This window comes from Nerophis lumbriciformis, linkage group LG13 (assembly GCF_033978685.3).
Source record: "Nerophis lumbriciformis linkage group LG13, RoL_Nlum_v2.1, whole genome shotgun sequence".
Lineage (NCBI taxonomy): Eukaryota > Metazoa > Chordata > Actinopteri > Syngnathiformes > Syngnathidae > Nerophis > Nerophis lumbriciformis.
This window is the reverse complement of record NC_084560.2, coordinates 16,414,843-16,439,575: the sequence shown is the minus strand read 5'-3', so window position 1 is coordinate 16,439,575 and position 24,733 is coordinate 16,414,843. Positions and strand designations below refer to the sequence as shown.

Below are 24,733 nucleotides of genomic sequence, written 5' to 3'. Positions count from 1 at the left end.
AGACAATGCCAAGCCACGTGTTACATCAACGTGGCTTCATAGTAAAAGAGTGCGGGTACTAGACTGGCCTGCCTGTAGTCCAGACCTGTCTTCCATTGAAAATATGTGCCGCATTATGAAGCCTAAAATACCACAACGGAGACCCCCGGACTGTTGAACAACTTAAGCTGTACATCAAGCAAGAATGGGAAAGAATTCCACCTGAAAAGCGGCACAGTGGATGAAAAACACTGCTCTACTGTACAAAATCAGCTTGAGAGAATTTGCAGAGATGGCCCAGGCTGTACATTGTAATTGCCGTTAATGTATGTATATTCTTGCGGAAAACAAAACGATTACGTTGCAGTATATTTTCCGAGTTCATGCAGAAACAATAGCACATTTTCATTGCAATCAGTGCTAAACAGGGCGCTGGTAAATTGGAGCAGCAAAACAATAATTCCACTGATTAGCCCCTTTCTGTGCAGCCTAAGTGAACTGTTTATACTGTGGAGTAGCTCTGTAAGAGGAGAGGAACCAAAACAGCCTGATTAGGCAAAGAGTAATTGAATAAGTTCATTTCAGCAGGAGGACAACGCACAGGAAGACAGCTTGTGCACAAGTCTCCAGCGTCTGTTGACGTGCGGCACTAATAAGTCAGAAGGTGGAGGGGTCGTTGAGACGGATCATGGATGTTGAGTCGTAACAATCTTGTAGTTGAGTTCAGAGTGCTGCATGAAAGGCCTTTTGAGAACAAGCACTCGTGCACAAAGGTGGGTGAGGATTTTATTTACCTTCTTCTAAAAACCTGAAAACAATGTTCCAAGATCTTTTAGCCAACTGCCCTTTTTTCATAGTCAGTCCAATTATTGTAATGTTATGTTCTCGACAGAGAATCAATAAGTTCTTGACACAAGAAAAAGTATTCACAGCGCTTCACATTTTCCCCAATTTGTTATGTTACAGCCTTATTCTGGGGCGGTATAGCTCGGTTGGTAGAGTGACCATGCCAGCAACTTGAGGGTTCCAAGTTCGATTCCCGCTTCCGCCATCCTAGTCACTGCCGTTGTGTCCTTGGGCCTCCCAGTGCCACCCACACTGGTTTAAATGTAAATTAGATATTGGGTTTCACTATGTAAAAGTGCTTTGAGTCACTAGAGAAAAGCGCTATATAAATATAATTGACTTCACTTACTCTGGGGACGGCGTGGCGCGGTTGGAAGAGTGGCCATGCCAGCAACCTGAGGGTTCCTGGTTTGATCCCCACCTTCTACCAACCTAGTCACGTCCGTTGTGTCCTTGAGCAAGACACTTCACCCTTGCTCCTGATGGGTGGTGGTTAGGGCCTTGCATGGCAGCTCCCGCCATCAGTGTGTGAATGGGTGAATGTGGAAATAGTATCAAAGCGCTTTGAGTACCTTGAAGGTAGAAAAGCGCTATACTAGTGTACACTCTTAGAAATAAAAGTGCTAAGTAGAACCATATAAGGTTCTTCGGCTCGTCCTCATAGGAGAACCCTTTTTGGCTCCAGGTAGAACCTTTTTATAAAGGTTCCACCTGGAACCCTTTTGGAGGGTTCTACCTAGAACCCAACATGAAGGGTTATACCTAGAACTGTGTGTGTAAGGTTCCACCTAGAACCCCCCATGAGAGGTTCTACAAAGAACCCACGCAGGGAGTTCCACTAAGAACCCTTTCATGTCTCAAGGGTTTCATCTAGAACCCACACAGGGAGTTCCACTAAGAACCCTTTCGTTTGTCAAGGGTTTCATCTAGAACCCATGCAGGGAGTTCCACTAAGAACCCTTTTATGTTTCAAGGGTTTCATCTAGAACCCATGCAGGGAGTTCCACTAAGAACCCTTTCTTGTTTCAAGGGTTTCATCTAGAACCCACACAGGGAGTTCCACTAAGAACGCTTTTGTATTTCAAGGGTTTCATCTAGAACCCACGCAGGGAGTGCCACTAAGAACCCTTTCGTATTTCAAGGGTTTCATCTAGAACCCACACAGGGAGTTCCACTAAGAACCCTTTCGTTTGTCAAGGGTTTCATCTAGAACCCATGCAGGGAGTTCCACTAAGAACCCTTTTATGTTTCAAGGGTTTCATCTAGAACCCATGCAGGGAGTTCCACTAAGAACCCTTTCTTGTTTCAAGGGTTTCATCTAGAACCCATACAGGGAGTTCCACTAAGAACTCTTTCATGTTTCAAGGGTTTCATCTAGACCTGACACAGGGGGTTCTAAAAACATCCATTTTCAAAGGTTTTCACCGATAACCGTCTTGTCTTCTGAGGGTTCTATAAAGAACCATGTTGTATTCTACAGATCAGTTTAGTTCATATTATATTGTGGTCATTTATCATGTTGACATTGAACAAACATTCAAAACATTTTAATGAGGAAAACATTTATTTAAAGATAGTCCAACAAAACAGGAGAGGCTGTGTAGGTCCCAGGGGAGAACAGGTCAAAAGTCAGCATAGGTCCAGTGGAATCAGCAACATGACAGGCCAGACACATCATGCTGTCCTCAGTAGGTGCATTTGTGTAAATAAATCTCCAGCATGGGTGACATGGCAGAAAGAGACACAAAATAGTTTTAGTTCAATCAATCCAAGGTGCACTTACTGCATTTACTGCACCTTATTGTAAGCTATCTACAAACAATAAAATAATGCATGGTCCAATGAAAAGAATCAGTGTACATACTGTATGTACTAATTGTGACAGTGGAACAGAATCATGAGAAAGTGAGGGAATCCCACAAAGTTTTCACATTGATTTAAATAATGTTGAAATACTTTTCAGTGTTATGTAATAAGTACTCAAAATGTTACGTATTGTAACAATAATGGAAATCTAGAGACGTCACTATGCCAAAATCAAACAAAATGTATTGGTCCAAAATATGTATTAAATAGGGGATATTTTTTTTATCAATATGTACAAACAAAGGGCAGCAGCAGGAATTTGACCATTAACAAGAACATAAAGCATGAAATCCCATGCTGCAACACATCTACTCACTACTCCCCACTTCCGACACAGTTGTATAGTTTCTTCACTGAAATGGGTACAACACTGTGGTCCTTGATCCCCAACACAAATCTTTCAATGAAAATAAGAGTTGTTCTCAGTTCCTTTGGGTACTGGACAGCAAAAACAATATAGAGTGACATTAATGCACTCATAGCATATATGCTGCTGTCCTCAGTCAAAACCTGTATACCATCCAGGTATAGGGTTATCCTTTGTGCCTGCAAAGGGTTCCCCTCGTGTGTGTTATGGAGCATGATTGCTGGAGTAGGCACGCTTGGCTCCTATGCAATAAAAACAGATACATGTCAGTAAATAAAACCTGCTGTGAAAACAGCAAAATGACTCAATGTTGCCATAATATGGATAATGCCAATTCCTAAATCTTGACCTTAAATGCAGTATTTACCTCCAGTAGAGTGTATAGAAAGGATGAGTCCTCTCTTAAAATGGAAGGCAGCAGTAGAATTGCTGCATCCCTAATGAGTCCTGAGGAAATAAAATTATTCTGTAATATTTTTTGTTTTCAGAAATGCAGATTGTGGCTCCTATAGATACACATATAGGCCTAGATACCTCGTCTTACTGCATCGTCCAGGCAGGCATTGATTGCCCTCTGGCAGCAGTCCTTTAAGTCACACATAGATGCTCTTTGAACCATCTTCGTTGCCATTCGATCCAGCTCTGTGACCATTCTGCGATCAGCTTCTACAAGGAATTGCTCCTTCATCTCCCACAGAAGCTGTAAGGAGGGATAAAAAGTGTCATCTCAAAATACTTGATGATCATAAATGAAATAATACACATACAATTAAATATGGTCAATTCAATGCTTGAAGATACCAACTATTTTAGGAAGCTTCAGTGCAGGAAACTTTTTGATGATTTCCTCTGCCTTGGCAGTTGCCATGAAGGTCGTTCAGTATGCATAGGTTCGTCTCATTCTCTCCTTTAAAGAGTTCAGATCTGGGTGTACCTTAAGCATCTATGTAGACATTTCATTGGTATGAGCTTCAATGCTCCTTTCATCCTCTCTACATTCTTCACTCTCCTGAGCCTATATGCATTCAAGAAAAATGACAAGCAATATAGTAAGAGGTAACCATTAAGATGAGGTGTACATGTTTTTTAAAAAGTTATATAATATGGAAGAATCATCCTCTCTGTAACCTTCGTCTTGTGTTATCTTTCTGCTACCACTATGTTGGAGACCAATCTCAAGCCCAGTCTCCCTGCTCCTCCTACCCGCACATTAGTGTGTGCTCAACATGGATGTATTAGATCCATGGTGCTCACCAGCCCATCCATCCCTCCAAAGACGAGCTAGATGGCGACAACGTTAAAGCTCCTTCTAACATTGACAATTTATACTATAATATTTCATTAAAATAACAACTACGATAACCTTTTTAGAATGATTTAAGATTAATTGTACAGATACATTGTAACCTATTTTGTTATGGCAGCTCTCAGCAGAGCTTTGTCAGGTATTGTATTGTTTGACCACAATACAATTTGTTTGTTTGTTTTCTACAAGAAAACGAACAAAACATAACAAGAAACAAATGCTTAGTCCACCTTTTACCATAAAAGTCCTCAGCTAGGGTCAAGCATGCTGAAATAAGATATTATATTTAGCTCACCTTGATTCTCAGAAGTTTCTTCTGTTCTCTCTCCTGTTCTTCTTTGTTCTGTTCTGTTCACAGTAATCACTATTGGTATGTCACACCTGGTTTGTAGGCAGGGAAGACCAGACCATGTGGTGCAATCCATGGGGCAACCAGCTCTTAACTCACACATGACTGCCACTATCATGCCAGCTCTCTGGCCCAACACACCAAACCTTTCCCTTTCCCCTGGGAGACCAGGGTTCAATTCCCAGCATCAACAAACCCTGATGTAGTAGCCTAAAAGTCAGCATTACAGTGGGATTTTTTCATCAGTTAAGGCTTGGCCTCTGACATCAAAGACCGTTGTCTATCAATGAACTTATTTGCAGCTTCACAACTGGACTAAGCCAGTCAGCAGGGTACAGCAGCCATGGGATGAGGCCGATCATGGAAAAGTATGAGGAGGAGACAAATACATGAGTAAAATTGTCTGTAAAATAAGTGTTTAATATTTTTTAAATTGTCTGTCACTAATCCACACATCACCTCAGTATGCATTAACATGGTCGCTGCATCAACCAGGCCTTGAACTCACAACTTCAAACTGTATCCCTAGATCACCTGACTTGTAACAAACTTTCAAAAGCCTTTGTCCAGTGAGTCGTATAGCTCACTTAGATGCCCCAGAAAAAGGGGTTATATCCTTGCTGCAGGGACCACCTTGCTAGTTCTTTGCTGTGTGTCATTTCCTCCTGAAGAAGGGAGTAGTGTAACTAAATTAAATAAACACAATTATAACTGCTGCGCAGCGATGGGTCGGGTCCGGGCGATTTTTGGCAAATTAAGGCAATTCTGAGCAACAAACAGGAGAACAGGACGGCAAGACAGCTGACATTATAATGTTCCTTTTGCACCAGTTGAGGCTAAAATCCACAACAATAGAACCGTAGACTGTGGTCTATCATGCTGAGCTAATTGGCAAGTGACAATTCAACAGTGGCTTCACAAATTGATTAAGCCATTCACTGTTGTGCATGCAGATTTGAAACCACTGTAAATATATCAGTTATCAAGACAAAAGTCTGAAAATACACATATTGCATCTAGACAGAATGGAGATATTGGTAATTTGATTTTTTAATTGATTCGATTTGCTCCATAAGTTAATAACTGATGTTTAATCTATCATGACTCTAAAATGTATATGTTTGCTTCACAAAGACCATCTGGCATTTTCATGAGCTGTCATTACCACATTTGTCAGGGCTTGAACCCAGGTTCTTTGGCACCAAGAACCAGCTCCTAAATCACTGAGCTATTTCTCAAATGGAATCACTAGCCAGACAGCAGTTGTCAAGGCAGATTTCAAAAATGGTCCTCCCAGTCACAGCTAATCTTTGCCTGAGTCAACAAGATTTGCTGATGAAGATCTTGCTTTCTTATAATTAATGGTTGTGGAAATAAATTGGTAACAGAACATTTCAGTTACAGGACTGCCATTATTTGTATGTCTGATCAGAAGGTGTAAGGTATAGACTAGTATGGTGGACCTGATGACTGAAGGGAAAGCAGCCAGCTGGTTAGCTCAGTCACTATTGCCAGTGACTTTAGACTGGGTGGCAGGTGTTCAAATCCCAAGATGGGCAATTATGTTACAGTTTGATCAACAGGATCTGGGGAAGAAGAGTTTGCTTAAAAATAAACAAAACAATTGTATATGAAAAGTATTTGTATCAGTAGTCACAAGGAAATGTATTTTGCACCATTATTGGCAAATGTTATCAGGAAGTATGTCCCTGGTGACACAGGATCTTACCCATGCTTTCAACAATTCCTGAAGAACTCTTTCTTCCAAAAACGGTTCTCTGGATCAAAATAGTTCTTACTGGAACCCGTAGTGTTAGTGAGAACCCTTTTAAAACCAATTATTCAGAAAAGGGGTTTTAAAGGGTTCTCTGGATCAAAATGGTTCTTACTGGAACCATTAGCGTTACCAAGAACCCTTGAAAAACCCTTTCTTTGGGAAAGGGTTTTTCAGAAGCAAATGGTTCCAGTTAGAACCTCAGCCCTTGTAGAAGAACCCTTTTGGAACCCTTATTTCTAAGAGTGTAGCCCATTTACATTCTAAAATGGAATACATTCATTTTTATCCTCAAAATTCTACACACAATAACAATAATGACAATTTGGAGCATATTTTTTTAGAGCTTTTTGCAAATTTGTTAAAAATTGAAAACTAAGAAATCACATATACATAAGTATATTCACAGGGGGACGGCGTGGCGCGGTTGGGAGAGTGGCCGTGCCAGAGACCTGAGGGTTCCTGGTTCGATCCCCAGCTTCTACCAACCTAGTCACGTCCGTTGTGTCCTTGAGCAAGACACTTCACCCTTGCTCCTGATGGGTGGTGGTTAGGACCTTGCATGGCAGCTCCCGCCATCAGTGTGTGAATGTGTGTGTGAATGTGGAAATAGTGTCAAAGCGCTTTGAGTACTTTTAAGGTAGAAAAGCGCTATACAAGTATAACCCATTTACCATTTACAGCCTTTGCTCAATACCATATTTCCCGGCCCATAGGGCGCACCGGATTATAAGGCGCACTGCCGATGAGCAAGTCAGGTCTTTTTTCATACAAAAGGCGAACCGGATTATAAGGCGCATTAAAGGGGAACATTATCACCAGACCTATGTAAGCGTCAATATATACCTTGATGTTGCAGAAAAAAGACTATATATTTTTTTAACCGATTTCCGAACTCTAAATGGGTGAATTTTGGCGAATTAAACGCCTTTCTATTATTCGCTCTCGGAGCGATGACGTCACAACGTGGTGTCATATCGGGAAGCAATCCGCCATTTTCTCAAACACCAAGTCAAATCAGCTCTGTTATTTTCCGTTTTTTCGACTGTTTTCCGTACCTTGGAGACATCATGCCTCGTCGGTGTGTTGTCGGAGGGTGTAACAACACGAACAGGGACGGATTCAAGTTGCACCAGTGGCCCAAAGGTGTGAAAATGGCAAGAAATTGGACGTTGTTCCGCACACTTTACCGACGAAAGCTATGCTACGACAGAGATGGCAAGAATGTGTGGATATCCTGCGACACTCAAAACAGATGCATTTCCAACTGGACTGGACAGATCAGCTTTCAGGAAAAGAGAACGGATGAGGGTATGTCTACAGAATATATTAATTGATAAAAATTGGGCTGTCCGCAGTCTCAAAGTGCATGTTGTTGCCAAATGTATTTCATATGCTGTAAACCTAGTTCATAGTTGTTAGTTTCCTTTAATGCCAAACAAACACATACCAATCGTTGGTTAGAAGGCAATCGCCGAATTCGTCCTCGCTTTCTCCCGTGTCGCTGGCTGTCGTGTCGTTTTCGTCGGTTTCGCTTGCATACGGTTCAAACCGATATGGCTCAATACCTTCAGTTTCTTCTTCAATTTCGTTTTCGCTACCTGCCTCCACACTACAACCATCCGTTTCAATACATGCGTAATCTGTTGAATCGCTTAAGCCGCTGAAATCCGAGTCTGAATCCGAGCTAATGTCGCTATACCTTGCTATGCGCCATGTTTGTTTGTATGGGCATCACTGTGTGACGTCACAGGAAAATGGACGGGTGTATATAACGATGGTTAAAATCAGGCACTTTGAAGCTTTTTTTAGGGATATTGCGTGATGGGTAAAATTTTGAAAAAAACTTCGAAAAATAAAATAAGCCACTGGGAACTGATTTTTAATGGTTTTAACCCTTCTGAAATTGTGATAATGTTCCCCTTTAAAGGAGTCATTTACGTTTTTCTAAATGTAAAAGACTTCCTTGTGGTCTACATAACATGTAATGGGGGTTATTTGGTCAAAATGTTGCATAGATGATGTTTTACACATCATTTTCAAGTCACTTTCTGACAGTCTTTTCAGGATGCGCCGTTTTGTGGGCGGTCTTATTTACGTGCCTCCACTTGGACAGTGTCTTCTCCCCGTCATCTTTGTTGTAGCGGTGTAGCGTGCAAGGACGGGAGTGGAAGAAGTTGTCAAAAGATGGCGCTAACTGTTTTAATGACATTCAGACTTTACTTCAATCAATAACGGAGCAGCATCTCCTCATCCGTGGCTCACTAGTGCAACAACAACGCCCGAAATGTGTCCTGTGACAAACCGTCCGACCGGATCTCTCTAATAACTAAAGTTCTGTGGGTGATCACAACACTGGTAGTTTTTAGCGCTTCCGAGGCGAGATGTAAGTTATAACTTTACACTAATTTATAATAGAAATGGCAACAGCAGAGGATGAATGTCCCATAACAAGAAGATAGAGAAAAAGAAGAAGCTTATCGACTGTACCATTTGTGTTTCATCTGACCACAGAACTTTCCTCCAAAAGGTCTTATCTTTGTCCATGTGATGTGAGATGAAACAAAAATGGAGCTGTTTGGCCACAATACCCAGCAATATGTTTGGAGGAGAAAAGGTGAGGCCTTTAATCCCAGGAACACCATGTCTACCGTCAAGCATGGTGGTGGTAGTATTATGCTCTGGGCCTGTTTTGCTGCCAATGGAATTGGTGCTTTACAGAGAGTAAATGGGACAATGAAGATTACCTCCAAATTCTTCAGGACAAGCTAAAATCATCAGTCCAGAGGTTGGGTCTTGGGCGCAGTTGGGTGTTCCAACAGGACAATGACCCCAAACACATGTCAACATTGGTAAAGGAATGGCTAAATCAGGCTAGAATTAAGGTTTTAGAATGGCCTTCCCAAAGTCCTGACCTAAACATGTGGACAATGCTGAAGAAACAAGTCCATGTCAGAAAACCAACACATTTAGCTGAACTGCACCAATTTTGTCCAAGAGGAGTGGTCACTAGAAGCTTGCCAGAAGCTTGTGGATGGCTACCAAAAGCGCCTTATTGCAGTGAAATGTGCCAAGGGACATGTAAGCAAATATTAACATTGCTGTATGTATACTTTTGACCCAGCACATTTGCTCACATTTTCAGTAGACCCATAATAAATTCATAAAAGAAGCAAACTTCATGAATGTTTTTTGTGACCAACAAGTATGTGCTCCAATCACTCTATCACTAACAAATAAGAGTTGTAGAAATGATTGGAAACTCAAGACAGCCATGACATTATGTTCTTTACAAGTGTATGTACACTTTTGATCGCGACTGTATGTGTGATTGGTTGTTTGTCTGTATGTGCACTGTGATTGGCTGATGACCAGTCCAGTCTGCCCTTTGCTGTATTTCATCTTGGGATAGGCTCCAGACCCTGAGTAAGATAAGCTGTAGATAATGGATGTTTATAAGCATGTACAGTATGTATAAAACAGTGACGTGCGGTGAGGTTGATGGCTGGTGAGGCACTGACTTCATCACAGTCAGATTTACAAACATATGAACCCTAAAGAGTATCTTATTCACCATTTGATTGGCAGCAGTTAACGGGGTATGTTTAAAAGCTCATACCAGCATTCTTCCCTGCTTGGCACTCAGCATCAAGGGTTGGAATTGGGGGTTAAATCACCAAAAATGATTCCCGGGTGCGGCGCCGCTGCTGCCCACTGCTCCCCTCACCTCCCAGGGGGTGATCAAGGTGATGGGTCAAATGCAGAGGACACATTTCACCACACCTAGTGTGTGTGTGTGACCATCATTGGTACTTTAACTTAACTTTAACTTTACACATACAAACTGTAGCACACAAAAAAGCACATTTAATAAAAAAAACATTATTATGGTCTTACCTTTACTTATAAATGAAGTCCATGCGCCGCTCCTTTTGAACAAAAGCATCGATAACTTGTTTATAGAAGTCTTCCTTATCTTTCTTCAGTTTTAAAAGTCTCTCTGTCTCGATAGAGATCTTCCTTTAATTATTACCTCCTGCTTCGATTGAAAGTCCAGTTTAGAAAACTGTTTTATTTTAGATATGTAATCCTCCATGTTAAAAGTCCAGGCAAGAGGAAAAAATAAACGATCGCTGCTAACTGTTGCTGCTTGTTGTCACTTCTTCTGCAGCCAAGTAGTCGCAAGAATGATCTCTGGGATCACTAGCGCCCTCTACCACCAGGAGGCAGGATTACTGCGAGCCTCACCCAGTGCGTCTTCGCAGCCGTTTTGTGATTGCTCAGCACAAGAAATACGTTACACACATACAGTTGTTGACAAAATACACTGTACATTATATACCTCAGCTAACTAAACTATGGAAATGTATAATATAATTCATATAGCAATACGGTCTCACTGCACATCAGACCAGGAGTTAGCCGAGTCATTGCGCAATCCATGGCGAGGCTCAACTGGCTTGTGACTCACCGCAAGTCTCTTCTCAGTATTTGAACGGCAAATGTGAAAATTCAGCGATTTTGAATAAAAATAATCTAAAGCTGGTGACATTAAATGGAAAATAACTTTATAGTATAATCACTGGATACATATAACAATTTAATGAATTTTTTTTTCGTTTTACATTTTTCTTTCTTTCCTCGTGAGGCCCCGCCTCACCTGCCTCCCCTGACTGCACGTCACTGGTATAAAACATGTTTAGCATTAGGTGGATGATTTGTGATGATGATGATGATGCCCTTCATCTCACATTACTTACTGCCATGTATTTTTACACATCTGTGAGTCATCAATATTCCGCGTGTGTTCCAGCATGCTCGCTAGGAATGGTGTGTCAGGTTTTTTTTTCCTCTTAAAATGAGCCAATCACTGCTGTGACATCACTTTCTGTCACGGCCTCACCTGTCGATAAACAATGTGCCACCTGTCAACAACGCTTTTACTCTGTGTTAACAGACGCCACCAAGCGCGTTCCAAACATACCAGCCACGCTTAACGTCGTCCTTCACTCGGCTTGCACTTACTCGTTGAAGGAAATGGTGACACGGGATAATTGATTTGTGAAAACTTGCAAAGTGGGTTGCTTATATTTTTCATGAAACTTTATGATATTGTTATTGTGACAAACAGGCTATTATTGATGGATAGTTTAGCTAAAAGGGTGAAATAGAAGTAAAACATATTTTATAATTCCTGATATAGAAAGTGTATGAATGCACAATAGAAAAACAAAGTGGCGATATTTTCAGTTTTGCTTTAAAGTGGAACATTATCACAATTTCAGAATGGTTAAAACCATTAAAAATCAGTTCCCAGTGGCTTATTTTATTTTTCGAATTTTTTTTCAAAATTTTACCCATCACGCAATATCCTTAAAAAAAGCTTCAAAGTGCCTGATTTTAACCATCGTTATAAACACCCGTCCATTTTCCTGTGACGTCACATAGTGATGCCAATACAAACAAACATGGCGGGTAGAACCGCAAGCTATAGCGACATTAGCTCGGATTCAGACTCGGAGTTCAGCGGCTTAAGCGATTCAACAGATTACGCATGTATTGAAACGGATGGTTGTAGTGTGGAGGCAGGTAGCGAGAACGAAATTGAAGAAGAAACTGAAGCTATTGAGCCATATCGGTTTGAACCGTATGCAAGCGAAACCGACGAAAACGACACGACAGCCAGCGACACGGGAGAAAGCGAGGACGAATTCGGCGATCGCCTTCTAACCAACGATTGGTATGTGTTTGTTTGGCATTAAAGGAAACTAACAACTATGAACTAGGTTTACAGCATTTGAAATACATTTGGCAACAACATGCACTTTGAGAGTGCAGACAGCCCATTTCAGGCGTGCTAAGAACATATATTTTTCCCCGATTTCAGCGCTCAGGTTAACCATACCTAAATAGACACAAAATACTGCATTACACAAGACTACCCGAATGTACTCGAATGATTGAAAAAAATAAATGTTTTTAAGCTAAATTATTGGTAAACACAGTTCATGTACAATAATTCACGTAAAACCGCGAGTAATGAATACAGTTTTCATCAATTAATATATTCTGTAGACATACCCTCATCCGCTCTCTTTTCCTGAAAGCTGATCTGTCCAGTTTTGGAGTTGATGTCAGCAGGCCAGGGAAGCTAGGGTCAATATTCTTCTCTTGATCATCTTCGGTGGCATAAGGGACGGTTGCCATCTCTGTCGTAGCATAGCTTTCGTCGGTAAAGTGTGCGGAACAAACGACTGACCATTTTGTCGGCTTTCCCCACACCCTCGTATTTTGAACAAATTTCGTCCAATTTCTTGCCACTTTCGCATCTTTGGGCCACTGGTGCAACTTGAATCCGTCCCTGTTCCTGTTGTTGCACCCTCCGACAACACACCGACGAAAGTGAGAAAATGGCGGATTGCTTCCCGATGTGACGTCACAGCGGCGTTTCATTCGCCGAAATTCACCCATTTAGAGTTCGGAAATCGGTTAAAAAAATATATGGTTTTTTTTCTGCAACATCAAGGTATATATTGACGCTTACATAGGTCTGGTGATAATGTTCCCCTTTAAACCAGTGTTTCTTAACCAGTGGGTCCCAGAACCAGAAGACCTGTTTTTGGCCTGCTAGCGTCCCCCAGAGCACCGCCAAAAATATCTGTTTTTCAGCTGTGGTGCGTATGGGCGGCAGCAGCACTTGATTGTAATACACGTATCCAACACTTGTGGCAGTAATGTCAAACTCAACACAAACACAAGAAGTCTGGCGCTAAATGGTAAATGGGTTATACTTGTATAGCGCTTTTCTACCTTCAAGGTACTCAAAGCGCTTTGACACTATTTCCACATTCACCCATTCACACACACATTCACACACTGATGGCGGGAGCTGCCATGCAAGGCCCTAACCACCACCCATCAGGAGCAAGGGTGAGGTGTCTCTCAAGGACACAATGAACGTGACTAGGTTGGTACACTGCAAAAAGTCAGTGTTCAAAAACAAGGAAAACAAATACAAAAATTTGAGGTATTTTACTTGAACTAAGCAAAATTATCTGCCAATACAACAAGAACATTTGGCTTGTCAAGACTTTCCAAAACAAGTAAAATTAGCTAACCTCAATGAACCCCAAAATACCTTAAAATAAGTATATTCTCACTAATAACAAGTGCACTTTTCTTGGTAGAAGAAAAGGGACCTTTTTGCTCAATATGTTGAAAAATATTCTTAAATATAGTAAATGCTAGTGCCATTATCTTGACATAATGATATGCGCTCGGCATTACATTTCTTGAAACCAGCAAACTTATACTAAAAACTAATTTATTGTTCTTAATGGAAAGGCAACCGCTTGTTACTCTCGGGGTCTACTAGCCGCTCAGGCAAATCATATTGTCTAAAAATGCATTTTTCCATCGATAACATGACATCATCGCGCCAAGTGCATGCTCTTTCAATCAATTTGTGCGCAATTTTTTTTAGATTGTAATTTTGAAGAATTTATCTGAATGTGCATGAACTATTTCTGTTAAAAATTGTTTGAAATGTCACATATTAAATGTTTCAATATTAACTGTCAGTTTACTGTACTGTGCCGACTGTACTACTATATGAGTATGTATTTTCTATTGTTGCATTGAAAATAAAACAGCAAAGTCCATTTGGCTGTCATCTGTTTTAATTATGAGACACAATTGTGTCAAAGTCATGATTTTTTATTTCATGCTTGAAATAAGAAATTATTACTTTAAAAAAGTAATTTTATACTTGTGAGTGTTGATGACACAGCTTTGCAACACTTGATATTCTAGTTTCAAGCATGTTTTACTCAACCTAGGTCATAAAATCTCAGCAACAAGCTGTAATATCTTACTGAGATCATTTAGGACCAAAACACTTAAAACAAGTAAAATATTCTAACATAAAATTTGCTTAGTGAGAAGAATTATCTTATCAGACACAAAATAAGCAAATATCACCCTTATTTGAGATATTTAATCTTACTTAGATTTAACTTTTTGGAGTGTAGAAGCTGGGGATCGAATCAGGAACCCTCAGGTTGCTGGCACGGCCATTCTTTCAACCGCGCCACGCCGTCCCCTATGTATGTACCTTTCAGCATTAATGGTGCCTTCACAAATGTGTAAGTTACCCATGACTTGGGCACTAATACACCCCCATACCATCACACATGCTGGCTTTTCAACTTTGCGCATAGAACAGTCCAATTTGTTATTTTCCTCTTTGTTCGGGAGGACACGACGGCCACAGTTTCCAAAAACAATTTGAAATGTGGACTCGTCAGACCACAGAACACTTTCCCACTTTGCATCAGTCCATCTTAGATGAGCTCGGGCCCAGCGAAGCCGAGGGCGTTTCTGGGTGTTGTTGATAAATGACTTTCGCTTTGCATCGTAGAGTTTTAACTTGCACTTACAGGTGGCTTGGCATTGTCTTGCTGAAATAAGCAGCGGCGTCCGTGATAACGTTGCTTGGATGGCAACATGGTAAATGGGTTATACTTGTATGGCGCTTTTCTACCTTCAAGGTACTCAAAACTCTTTGACACTATTTCCACATTCACCCATTCACACACACATTCACACACTGATGGCGGGAGCTGCCATGCAAGGCCCTAACCACCACCCATCAGGAGCAAGGGTGAAGTGTCTTGCTCAAGGACACAACGGACGTGACGAGGTTGGTAGAAGGTGGGGATCGAACCAGTCCCCATAAAGTCATAAGGAAGTTTCTTATGCGCAAATGTATGACTAAAATAAAGGAGCTGTATTTGTTTTGTTTAAGAAACATATTATTATCAATTTAGTTAGAATGTATTTATTTCAGTAATTTTATGAATATGTATATTTCATCAGAGTCCCTTCTTTGCAGTATATTTGATTTGTATTTAACTTTGTAGTCAGCCTGACCTAAGCCTTGATAATTAACACACTGTTTCATATCATTTGGCAAGGTTTAGCCTGTTATACTTAACTGTAAGTTTGGTTACATATAATTATTGGGTATGATTAAAATCAAAAGTAAGATGACTATTTAAGTGTAAATATTTAAGTGGGCCCTCTGTAGTGGAAATTTTGGGCTACAAGGTCAAAAAAGTTTAGAACCGCTGCCTTTAAAGCAGTGTTCATCAACTACTAGTGTGCCGCGGCACACTAGTGTGCCGTGAATTACAGTCTGGTGTGCTGTGGGAGATTATGTAATTTCACCTAATTGGGTTAAAAATATTTTTTGCACACAAGTAATTATATACCGTAGATAATGTGTCAGAGTAACCATGTTATACTCGTCCATATCAGTAGGTGAGCAGGTAGCTAATTGCTTTGTAGATGTGCGTTATCGAATCAATTTTAAACTCCTTTTATTTGTTTTTAAATGTCTAAACAACCTCGCGCCAACCTATCTCTTCGACCTCCTTCAGCCTTACTGTCCCACCCGATCCTTAAGATCAGCCGATCAGCTGCTGTTGACGGTCCCTGACACAAGGCTGAAGCTTAGAGGTGACAGAGCTTTCGCCATTGCTGCTCCCAAGCTCTAGAACGACCTACCTCTGAGTGTTAGACAAGCCTCCTCTCTTCCTGTTTTTAAATCTCTCTTAAAAACATACTTTTATTCCATGGCTTTTAACACTGAGTGATATCCATCCTGCAATGGCGCCCCATAATACACCTGCTGTGAACCTGTTTTTATGTTTTTATTTATTCTATTTTATTTATTTATTTTTTATCGTGTTCTGTTTGTGTTGTGTTGTGTTTGCTCGGTACTCGTATTATCTTTTAACCTGCCCATTGTACAGCACTTTGGCTACCCCTGTGGTAAATTTTAAATGTGCTTTATAAATAAAGTTGATTTGATTTGATTTGATTTAGATGTCGGGAACACGTCGTGTCATGATCACAATATGCAGACGACAGTGGGAAGCAGTGTGCAGGTAAAAAAGTGTCTTATGCTTAAACCAAAAATAAACAAAAGGCGAGCGCCGCTTTGAAAAGGCATTGAAGCTTAGGGATGACTATGCAAAACTAAACTAAAACTGAACTGGCTGCGAAGTAAACAAAACACAAAATGCTGGACGACAGCAAAGACTTACTGTGTGGAGCGGAGACGGCGTCCACAAAGTACATCCGCACATGACATGATAATCGACAATGTCCCCACAAACAAGGAAAGCGTCCGCACAACTTAAATAGTCTGGATTGCGAAAACAAAGCAGGTGTGGAGAATAGCGTTCAAGGAAGACATGAAACTGCAACAGGAAAATACCAACTACGGTAAACAGGAAAAAACACCAAAATAGGAGCGCAAAACAAGAACTAAAACACTACACACAGGAAAACAGCAAAAAAGTCCAAATAAGTCAGGGTGTGATGTGACAGGGGGTGACAGTACACCTACTTTGAGACAAGAGCTATAGTGATGCATGCTTGGTTACACTTTAAATTAATATCCAACAATTGCGAGAACGACTTTTTATTGTCAATATCGGCTACTGAGTTTCGTTTTTTAATGATTTCTGCTGGTGGTGTGCCTCAGGATTTTTTCAATGAAAAAAATGTGCCTTGGCTCAAAAAAGGTTTAGAACCGCTGCCTTAAACTATACCTATTGTATTGGATCTCGGGTGTACAGATGGGTGTATTTTATTAATTGATTTCTTGTTTTTGTTGCGGATCCCATAATTCTCACCATGCCTTTTTTTGCAACTCATTGATTCCATTTTATGGATATGATTTATTCCTGCTGTTACAAGGAGAGAGGAAAATCCATACTGATGCTCCATTGTGTGTCCTTGCGCTGCAGGTGCATTCAACGATGGGGATATCATCTATGTTGAGGGGACCCAGTGAGGGACATGGAGATCATCCACGAGGAGCCGAGCCTAAAGGACGAAGAGATGATGGTCCCTATTATTGACAAGCTGGAGAAGACGGCCATTAGAGGCGACGACAAGAACCTCAAACTAAATATGTGAGTCAGTGTCTCAGCAGGCTCTTTGCTCCCCCCTCAGACTCCCGTCTATCAGCCCCCCCATGCAGCACAGCACAAATAATAACCCTCCCACACATGCACACACTCTCTCTCTCTCTCTCACTCACACACACACACACACACACACACACACACACACACACACACACACACACACACACACACACACACACACACACACACACATTCATGTACTTCTTACCTTCTTGGGACCTGCGAAGAATGCCTACCTCTTTAGGACCACCCTTTCTAGATACATAAAGATGTGTATTTACGACATTAATAATATATGCATACTATGCCAATATAAATAAGCTTGTTGTGAAAAATTAGTTGGAATTTCACAAGAAAAAGGTCACAATTTCACAAGAACCGCAGCACTATAATAAAAGTCGCAATTTTACACAGCGCAAGTCAAAATTTTACAAGAAAAACTGAACATTTGTACAATATTATGATAAAAGTTGGAATTTTACCCAATAACAGTCGCAATTTTACAAGAAAAGCTTAAAATGTTGGCAATTTTATCAAAAGAGTCGTAATTTTACTCGACAAAAGTCCCCCTTTTTTTAAAGAACATTTTAAAATGTTGGCAATATTATAGTAATAATCTGAATTTTACTTGCCATTACCATGACAAAGTCATCATTTTACTCAAAACATTTTACAAGAACAACAAAAACATTGGCAATGTTGTGATGAAAGTCAGAATTTTATATGACAAATGTCACCATTTTGCATTAAAAAGTAATCGTTTTACATAAAAAAGTCATCATTTTACGAGACAATATTGCAATATTACAGAAAAGAGAAAGAATATGAGAAATTGTTCCCAATTTTATAAGAAAAAAGTCGACACATTGTGAGAAAAAGACTGCTTTTAGTTAATTTATATATATATATATATATATATATTTTTATTTTTTATTTTTTTGTAGTTGGTTATTTACTTCAAGTTATTACAGCATGTCTCTATATACATATTCTATTATTTAAATGTTTTTTATTTTGGCCAAAGGGGGCACATTTCAATTTCTTACACACACTTATTACATATGTTGGCCAGAGAGGGAGCACTTTTAAAAGCGACACACCGTCAATTTGAAAAATCCCTCCTTTTTGGGACCACCCTCATTTTGATAGATGTCACCAGCAGGGGCGCAAATGAGACTTTCTCTATTAGATGCAATGTTATTGGGACCATGATTTATGTCATCACTTGTTCACACCTCCTCATATGGAAGCTACTTTTCCTTCTTCATGTCTCAAGAAAGGTAGAAATACAAGAACACACAAACACACATTCTTGTATTTAATACATTCTTGAGACCTCCGAAATGCCTCCCTCTTTAGGACCACCCTTTCTAGATATATAAAGATGTGTATTTACAACATTAATAATATAAACATACTATGTAAATATAAAAAAACTTGTTGTGAAAATGAGTTGGAATTTCACAAGAAAAACTTTGAATTTTGGCAGTATTATAGTCGTAATTTTACTCAACAAAAGTTACCATTTTATAAGAAAACTTTAAAATGTTGGCAATATTATGATAATCATTAGAATTTTACTTGGCAAAATGATGACAAAATTAATCATTTTACTCAAAGAATGTCACTGTTTTACAAGAACAACAAAAAAAATTGGCAATATTGTGATAAAAGTCTGAATTTTATACGACAAATGTCACCATTTTGCATTAAAAAGTAATAATTTGACACAAAAAAATTAATAATCTGACATAAAAAAAATTGATGTTTTTACGAGAACATATTGCAATATTACAGAAACAGAAAGAATATGAGAAATTGTTCCCAATTTTATAAGAAAAAAGTCGACACATTGTGAGCAAAAGACTGCTTTTAGTAAAATTATCTTTTTTTTTGTAATTGTTTTTTAATCTTAATTATTTACTACAAGTTATTACTGTATGTCTCTATGTACATATTTATTTATTTTTTTGTAAATTTTGGCCAAAGAGGGCGCATTTCAATTTCTTACACACACTTGTTATTTCATATGTTGACCAGAGGGGGAGCACTTTTAAAACAGACACACCGTCAATTAGAAAAATCCTTCCTTTTTGGGACCACCCTCATTTTGATAGATGTCACCAGCAGGGCTGCAAATGAGACATTCTCTATTAGATGCAATGTTATTGAGACCATGATTTATGTCATCACTTGTTCACACCTCCTCATATGGAAGATACTTTTCCTTCTTCATGTCTCAAGAAGGATAGAAATACAAAAACACACATTCTTGTATTTAATACCTTCTTGAGACCTCCGAAAAAATGCCTCCCTCTTTAGGACCACCCTTTCTAGATATATAAAGATGTGTATTTACAACATTAATAATATATACATACTATGTAAATATAAAAAAACTTGTTGTGAAAAATGAGTTGGAATTTCACAAGAAAAACGTTGAATTTTGGCAGTATTATAGTCGTAATTTTACTCAACAAAAGTCACCATTTTATAAGAAAACTTTAAAATGTTGGCAATATTATAATAATCCTGAGAATTTTACTTGGCAAAATTATGACAAAAGTAATCATTTTACTCAAAGAATGTCACTGTTTTACAAGAACAACTACACAAAATGGCAATATTGTGATAAAAGTCAGAATTTTATACGACAAATGTCACCATTTTGCATTAAAAAGTAATAATTTTACATAAAAGAAAGTAATAATTTGACATAAAAAAGTGATGTTTTTATGAGAAAATATTGCAATATTACAGAAACAGAAAGAATATGAGAAATTGTTCCCAATTTGATAAGAAAAAAGTCGACACATTGTGACTGCTTTTAGTAAATTTTGTATTTTTTTGTTTTTTGTAATTGTTTTTTAATCTTAATTATTTACTACAAGTTATTACAGTATGTCTCTATGTACATATTTATTTTATTTTTTGTAAATTTTGGCCAAAGAGGGCGCATTTCAATTTCTTACACACACTTGTTGTTTCATATGTTGACCAGAGGGGAAGCACTTTTAAAACCGACACAAAGTCTATTAGAAAAATCCCTCCTTTTTGGGACCACCATCATTTTGATAAATGTCACCAGCAGGGCTGCAAATGAGACATTCTCTATTAGATGCAATGTTATTGAGACCATGATTTATGTCATCACTTGTTCACACCTAATATGGAAGATACTTTTCCTTCTTCATGTCTCAAGAAGGGTACAAATACAAGAACACACACACACACACACACACACACACACACACACACACACACACACACACACACACACACACACACACACAGCACAAGAAGAAAAAAAGTGTGTTTTTCTTAATCTCGACGCAATAGGTCCCCCCCCTCCGTCGCCCCCTCGGCCCATTTTCTCTCTTTCCGAGATTGAAAGTGATCAGGGGTCAGAGGTTTGCTGCTGTAGAAATCATTAATAGAGAGTTACTTATTCAGTAGACGACCCCAGGTCATTGCTCGGGGCTAATGAAAGTGTTTCCACACCGCTCTTTTTTTTTTTAATCTGAAGTAATACTGAAATCATGGCACCGGTTTACAGGAAACCTGCTGCAGCTTCAGTCAGGCCTTGCATGTCTGAATAAAATGTCAACCTTAGAGATCTTTCTTCATACTTCAAACATTTATTTTTTAGCAATAGGTTAATCACAGGGTTGCCGTTAAATCTAATTATTCACAAGTAAAATAGTATAGATAATAGAAGTGTGGGGGAACATAAAGGCATTGTATCAACTACAGAAAAGAGCTATAAGCAGATTGTCTAGAACACACTAACGTAATATTTATTAATTCTGGTTTGTTGAAACTACAGGAGCTGGACGTTATGTGTTATGTTTAAGGGCTAAAAGTAAAATCTTACCAGCAAATTGACAAAATATGTTTGTCATCATCTTCTGAGAATGAAGAGCATAGAAGAAAAGGTCATTTCAAACATCAGTATTCAAGGACAACTTTAAAACAAATGTGTATATCAGTGGTGGGGGTTAAACTATGGAATCCTCTTTACAATGAGATAAAAGATTGTAGAAATATATTCCAATTGAAAAAAAATATATAAAGACAGAACAATAAGATCACATGGACAGCCGTAAGTGTCTACATTTTGCTTTATATTTATTATTTGACTTATTTTTCGTCTGGTTTTGTATCATCCCGTGAGGTGTAATTATTTTTTTTGTTCGGTTTGTACTTCTTGAAGTTTTGCACTTGTTTTTTTTTTGGGTGTCTTTTGTTTGTTTTCATTATATTTGGATGTATTTGTTTAGTTTGTATGCTTGTGAATCTGGGCTATCCATTAAGTAAGATTACCGTATTTTTCGGAGTATAAGTCGCCCCGGAGTATAAGTCGCACCGGCCGAAAATGCATAATAAAGAAGGAAAAAAACATATATACCGTATTTTCCGCACTATTAGCCGCACCTAAAAACCACAAATTTACTCAAAAGCTGACAGTGCGGCTTTTAACCCGGTGCGCTTTATATATGGATTAATATTAAGATTCATTTTCATAAAGTGTCGGTCTCGCAACTACGGTAAACAGCCGCCATCTTTTTTCCCCGTAGAAGAGGAAGTGCTTCTTCTTCTACGCAAGCAACCGCCAAGGTAAGCACCCGCCCCCATAGAACAGGAAGCGCTCCTTCTTCTACTGTAAGCAACCACCCGCCCGCGTAGTAGAAGAAAAAGCGCTCGGATATTACCGTACGTTTCATTTCCTTTGTGTGTTTACATCTGTAAAGACCACAAAATGGCTCCTACTAAGCGACAGGGATCCGGTTCATGAAAAGACGCAATCTCTCCATCCGCACACGGATTACTATTTCACAGCAACTGCCTAAAGACTTTCAAGAAAAGCTGGCTACTTTCCGTGCATATTGTAAAAACAAGATAGCTGAAAAAAAGATCCGGCCAGAGAACATTATCAACATGGACTAGGTTCCACTGACTTTTGATATTCCTGTGAACCGCACTGTGGATACAACGGGAGCACGTGCGGTGAATATTCGCACCACAGGGAATGAGAAGTCATCCTTCACTGTGGTTCTAGCTTGCCATGCTAATGGCCAGAAACTTCCACCCATGGTGATATTCAAAAGGAAGACCTTGCCAAAAGAGACCTTTCCAGCCGGCGTCATCATAAAAGCTAACTCGAAGGGATGGATGAAGAAAAGATGAGCGAGTGGTTAAGGTAAGTTTAAGTTTACGCGAAGAGGCCGGGTGGCTTTTTTCACGCAGCTCCGTCCATGTTGATATACGATTCCATGCGCGCCCACATCACGCTGGTTTTAATATATTATTAAAGTTTGACTGACCTATTTGACTGTTTTTTTGACATTCCTTTAGCGCAGTTAGATGCGGCTTACAACACGGGGCGGCTTATAGGTGGACAAAGTTTTGAAATATGCCGTTCATTGAAGGCGCGGCTTATAACCCAGGGCGCCTTATGGTGCGGAAAATACGGTAAGTCGCATTTTTTGGGGAAATGTATTTGATAAAACCCAACACCAAGAATAGACATTTGAAAGGCAATTTAAAATAAATAAAGAATAGTGAACAACAGGCTGAATAAGTGTACTTTATATGACGCATAAATAACCAAATGAGAAGGTGCCTGGTATGTTAACGTAACATATTATGGTAAAAGTCATTCAAATAACTATAACATATAGAACATGCTATACGTTTACCAAACAATCTGTCACTCCTAATCGCTAAATCCCATGTAATCTTATACGTCTAGTCCATGGGTCGGCAACCCAAAATGTTGAAAGAGCCATATTGGACCAAAAATACAAAAACAAATCTGTCTGGAGCCGCAAAAAAATAAAAGCCTTATTACATACAAATAGTGTGTCATGAGATATAAATTGAATTAAGAGGACTTAAAGGAAACTAAATGACCTCAAATATACCTACAAATGAGGCATAATGATGCAATATGTACATATAGCTAGCCTAAATAGCATGTTAGCATCGATTAGCTTGCAGTCATGCAGTGACCAAATATGTCTGATTAGCACTCCAACAAGTCAATAACATCAACAAAACTCACCTTTCATGCACAACGTTAAAAGTTTGGTGGACAAAATGAGACAGGAAAAGAAGTGGCAAAAAACACGTCCTAGAAAGTCGGAGAAAGTTATACATGTAAACAAACTACGGTGAGTTCAAGGACCGCCAAAATTAGTAGGACAAAAAGGAGCTCGCCAAATACTCTAATCAGTGAAGCATGTTTAATATAAACAGTGTGCTTTGTAACAATTAGGGAGGTTTGTGTCATGTTTGTCCTCCTTCAGAAACCATATTAAAACAATAAAATAGATTTTTTTCCCCCCTCATCTTTTTCCATTTTTCATACATTTTTGAAAAAGCTCCAGAGAGCCACTAGGGCGGCGCTAAAGAGCCTCATGAGGCTCTAGAGCCGCGGGTTGCCGACCTCTGGTCTAATCTCTTACGTGAATGAGCTAAATAATATTATTTGATATTTTACGGTAATGTGTTAATAATTTCACACATAAGTCGCTCCTATGAAAAAAACTGCGACTTATAGTCCGAAAAATACGGTACTTATTATGTTGAAGGGGGCAGGAAATATACGAGTTTCTTCATCCTGTTCCCTTTCAAGCATAGGTGTGTAAAAATGTATTTAGCTGCTAAAGTTTAATTGTCTATTGATCAAAAAAGCACATCAATGAAGGAGATAAATAAAAAATGAATGAATGAATTGATTTTTAATCTGTATAATCCTTTTTCTAAAAATATATTATATATAAACATAATGTTCATGTTAACTTTTATTTATTTTTTTCCCAACTCTTTTTAGGAACCTTTTCAATCAAACAGAAAAGAGTGCAAGTCGAAACTACAATTTTTAAGTCAGTGAATTCTTCACACCCCTTCCCTTGACCCGCCCACCCACCCCACTCAGGTCAAACCAACAAGGGACATATGGCACAGGCCTACAACAAATAAGACAACAAAAACATACACATTCACACACACACACTCGTACAAAGCCAGAGACAGACATTAGAGGCTGAAAAAAAAAAAATATAGAAATAAAAAAATAAAACAAAAAAAATAAAAATAAAGGGAGATTATTCCTCATCTGCGTCTGGGGATAAGTCAAGAGAGCTGACATACAGCAAGAACTGACTCCATGAGCTTTGTAACGCTTGAGCGGAGCCTTTTAGCTTTTAACTTTTATTTTTAAATAAGTACCACATTTTCCGCA

General features: G+C 39.0%; 1 protein-coding gene across 2 annotated transcripts in view; it reads left to right on the top strand.

Moving 5' to 3' along the window:
- Positions 1-24,733, top strand: part of LOC133614001 (obg-like ATPase 1) — a 208,940-nt gene that overhangs the window by 41,299 nt on the left and 142,908 nt on the right. For both annotated transcript variants that reach the window (XM_072914573.1, XM_072914574.1), the window contains exon 2: positions 17,305-17,472. In XM_072914573.1, coding sequence (XP_072770674.1) covers positions 17,357-17,472 — 116 coding nt within the window. In that variant the 5' untranslated portion in view covers positions 17,305-17,356. The remainder of the gene's footprint in view (positions 1-17,304; positions 17,473-24,733) is intronic.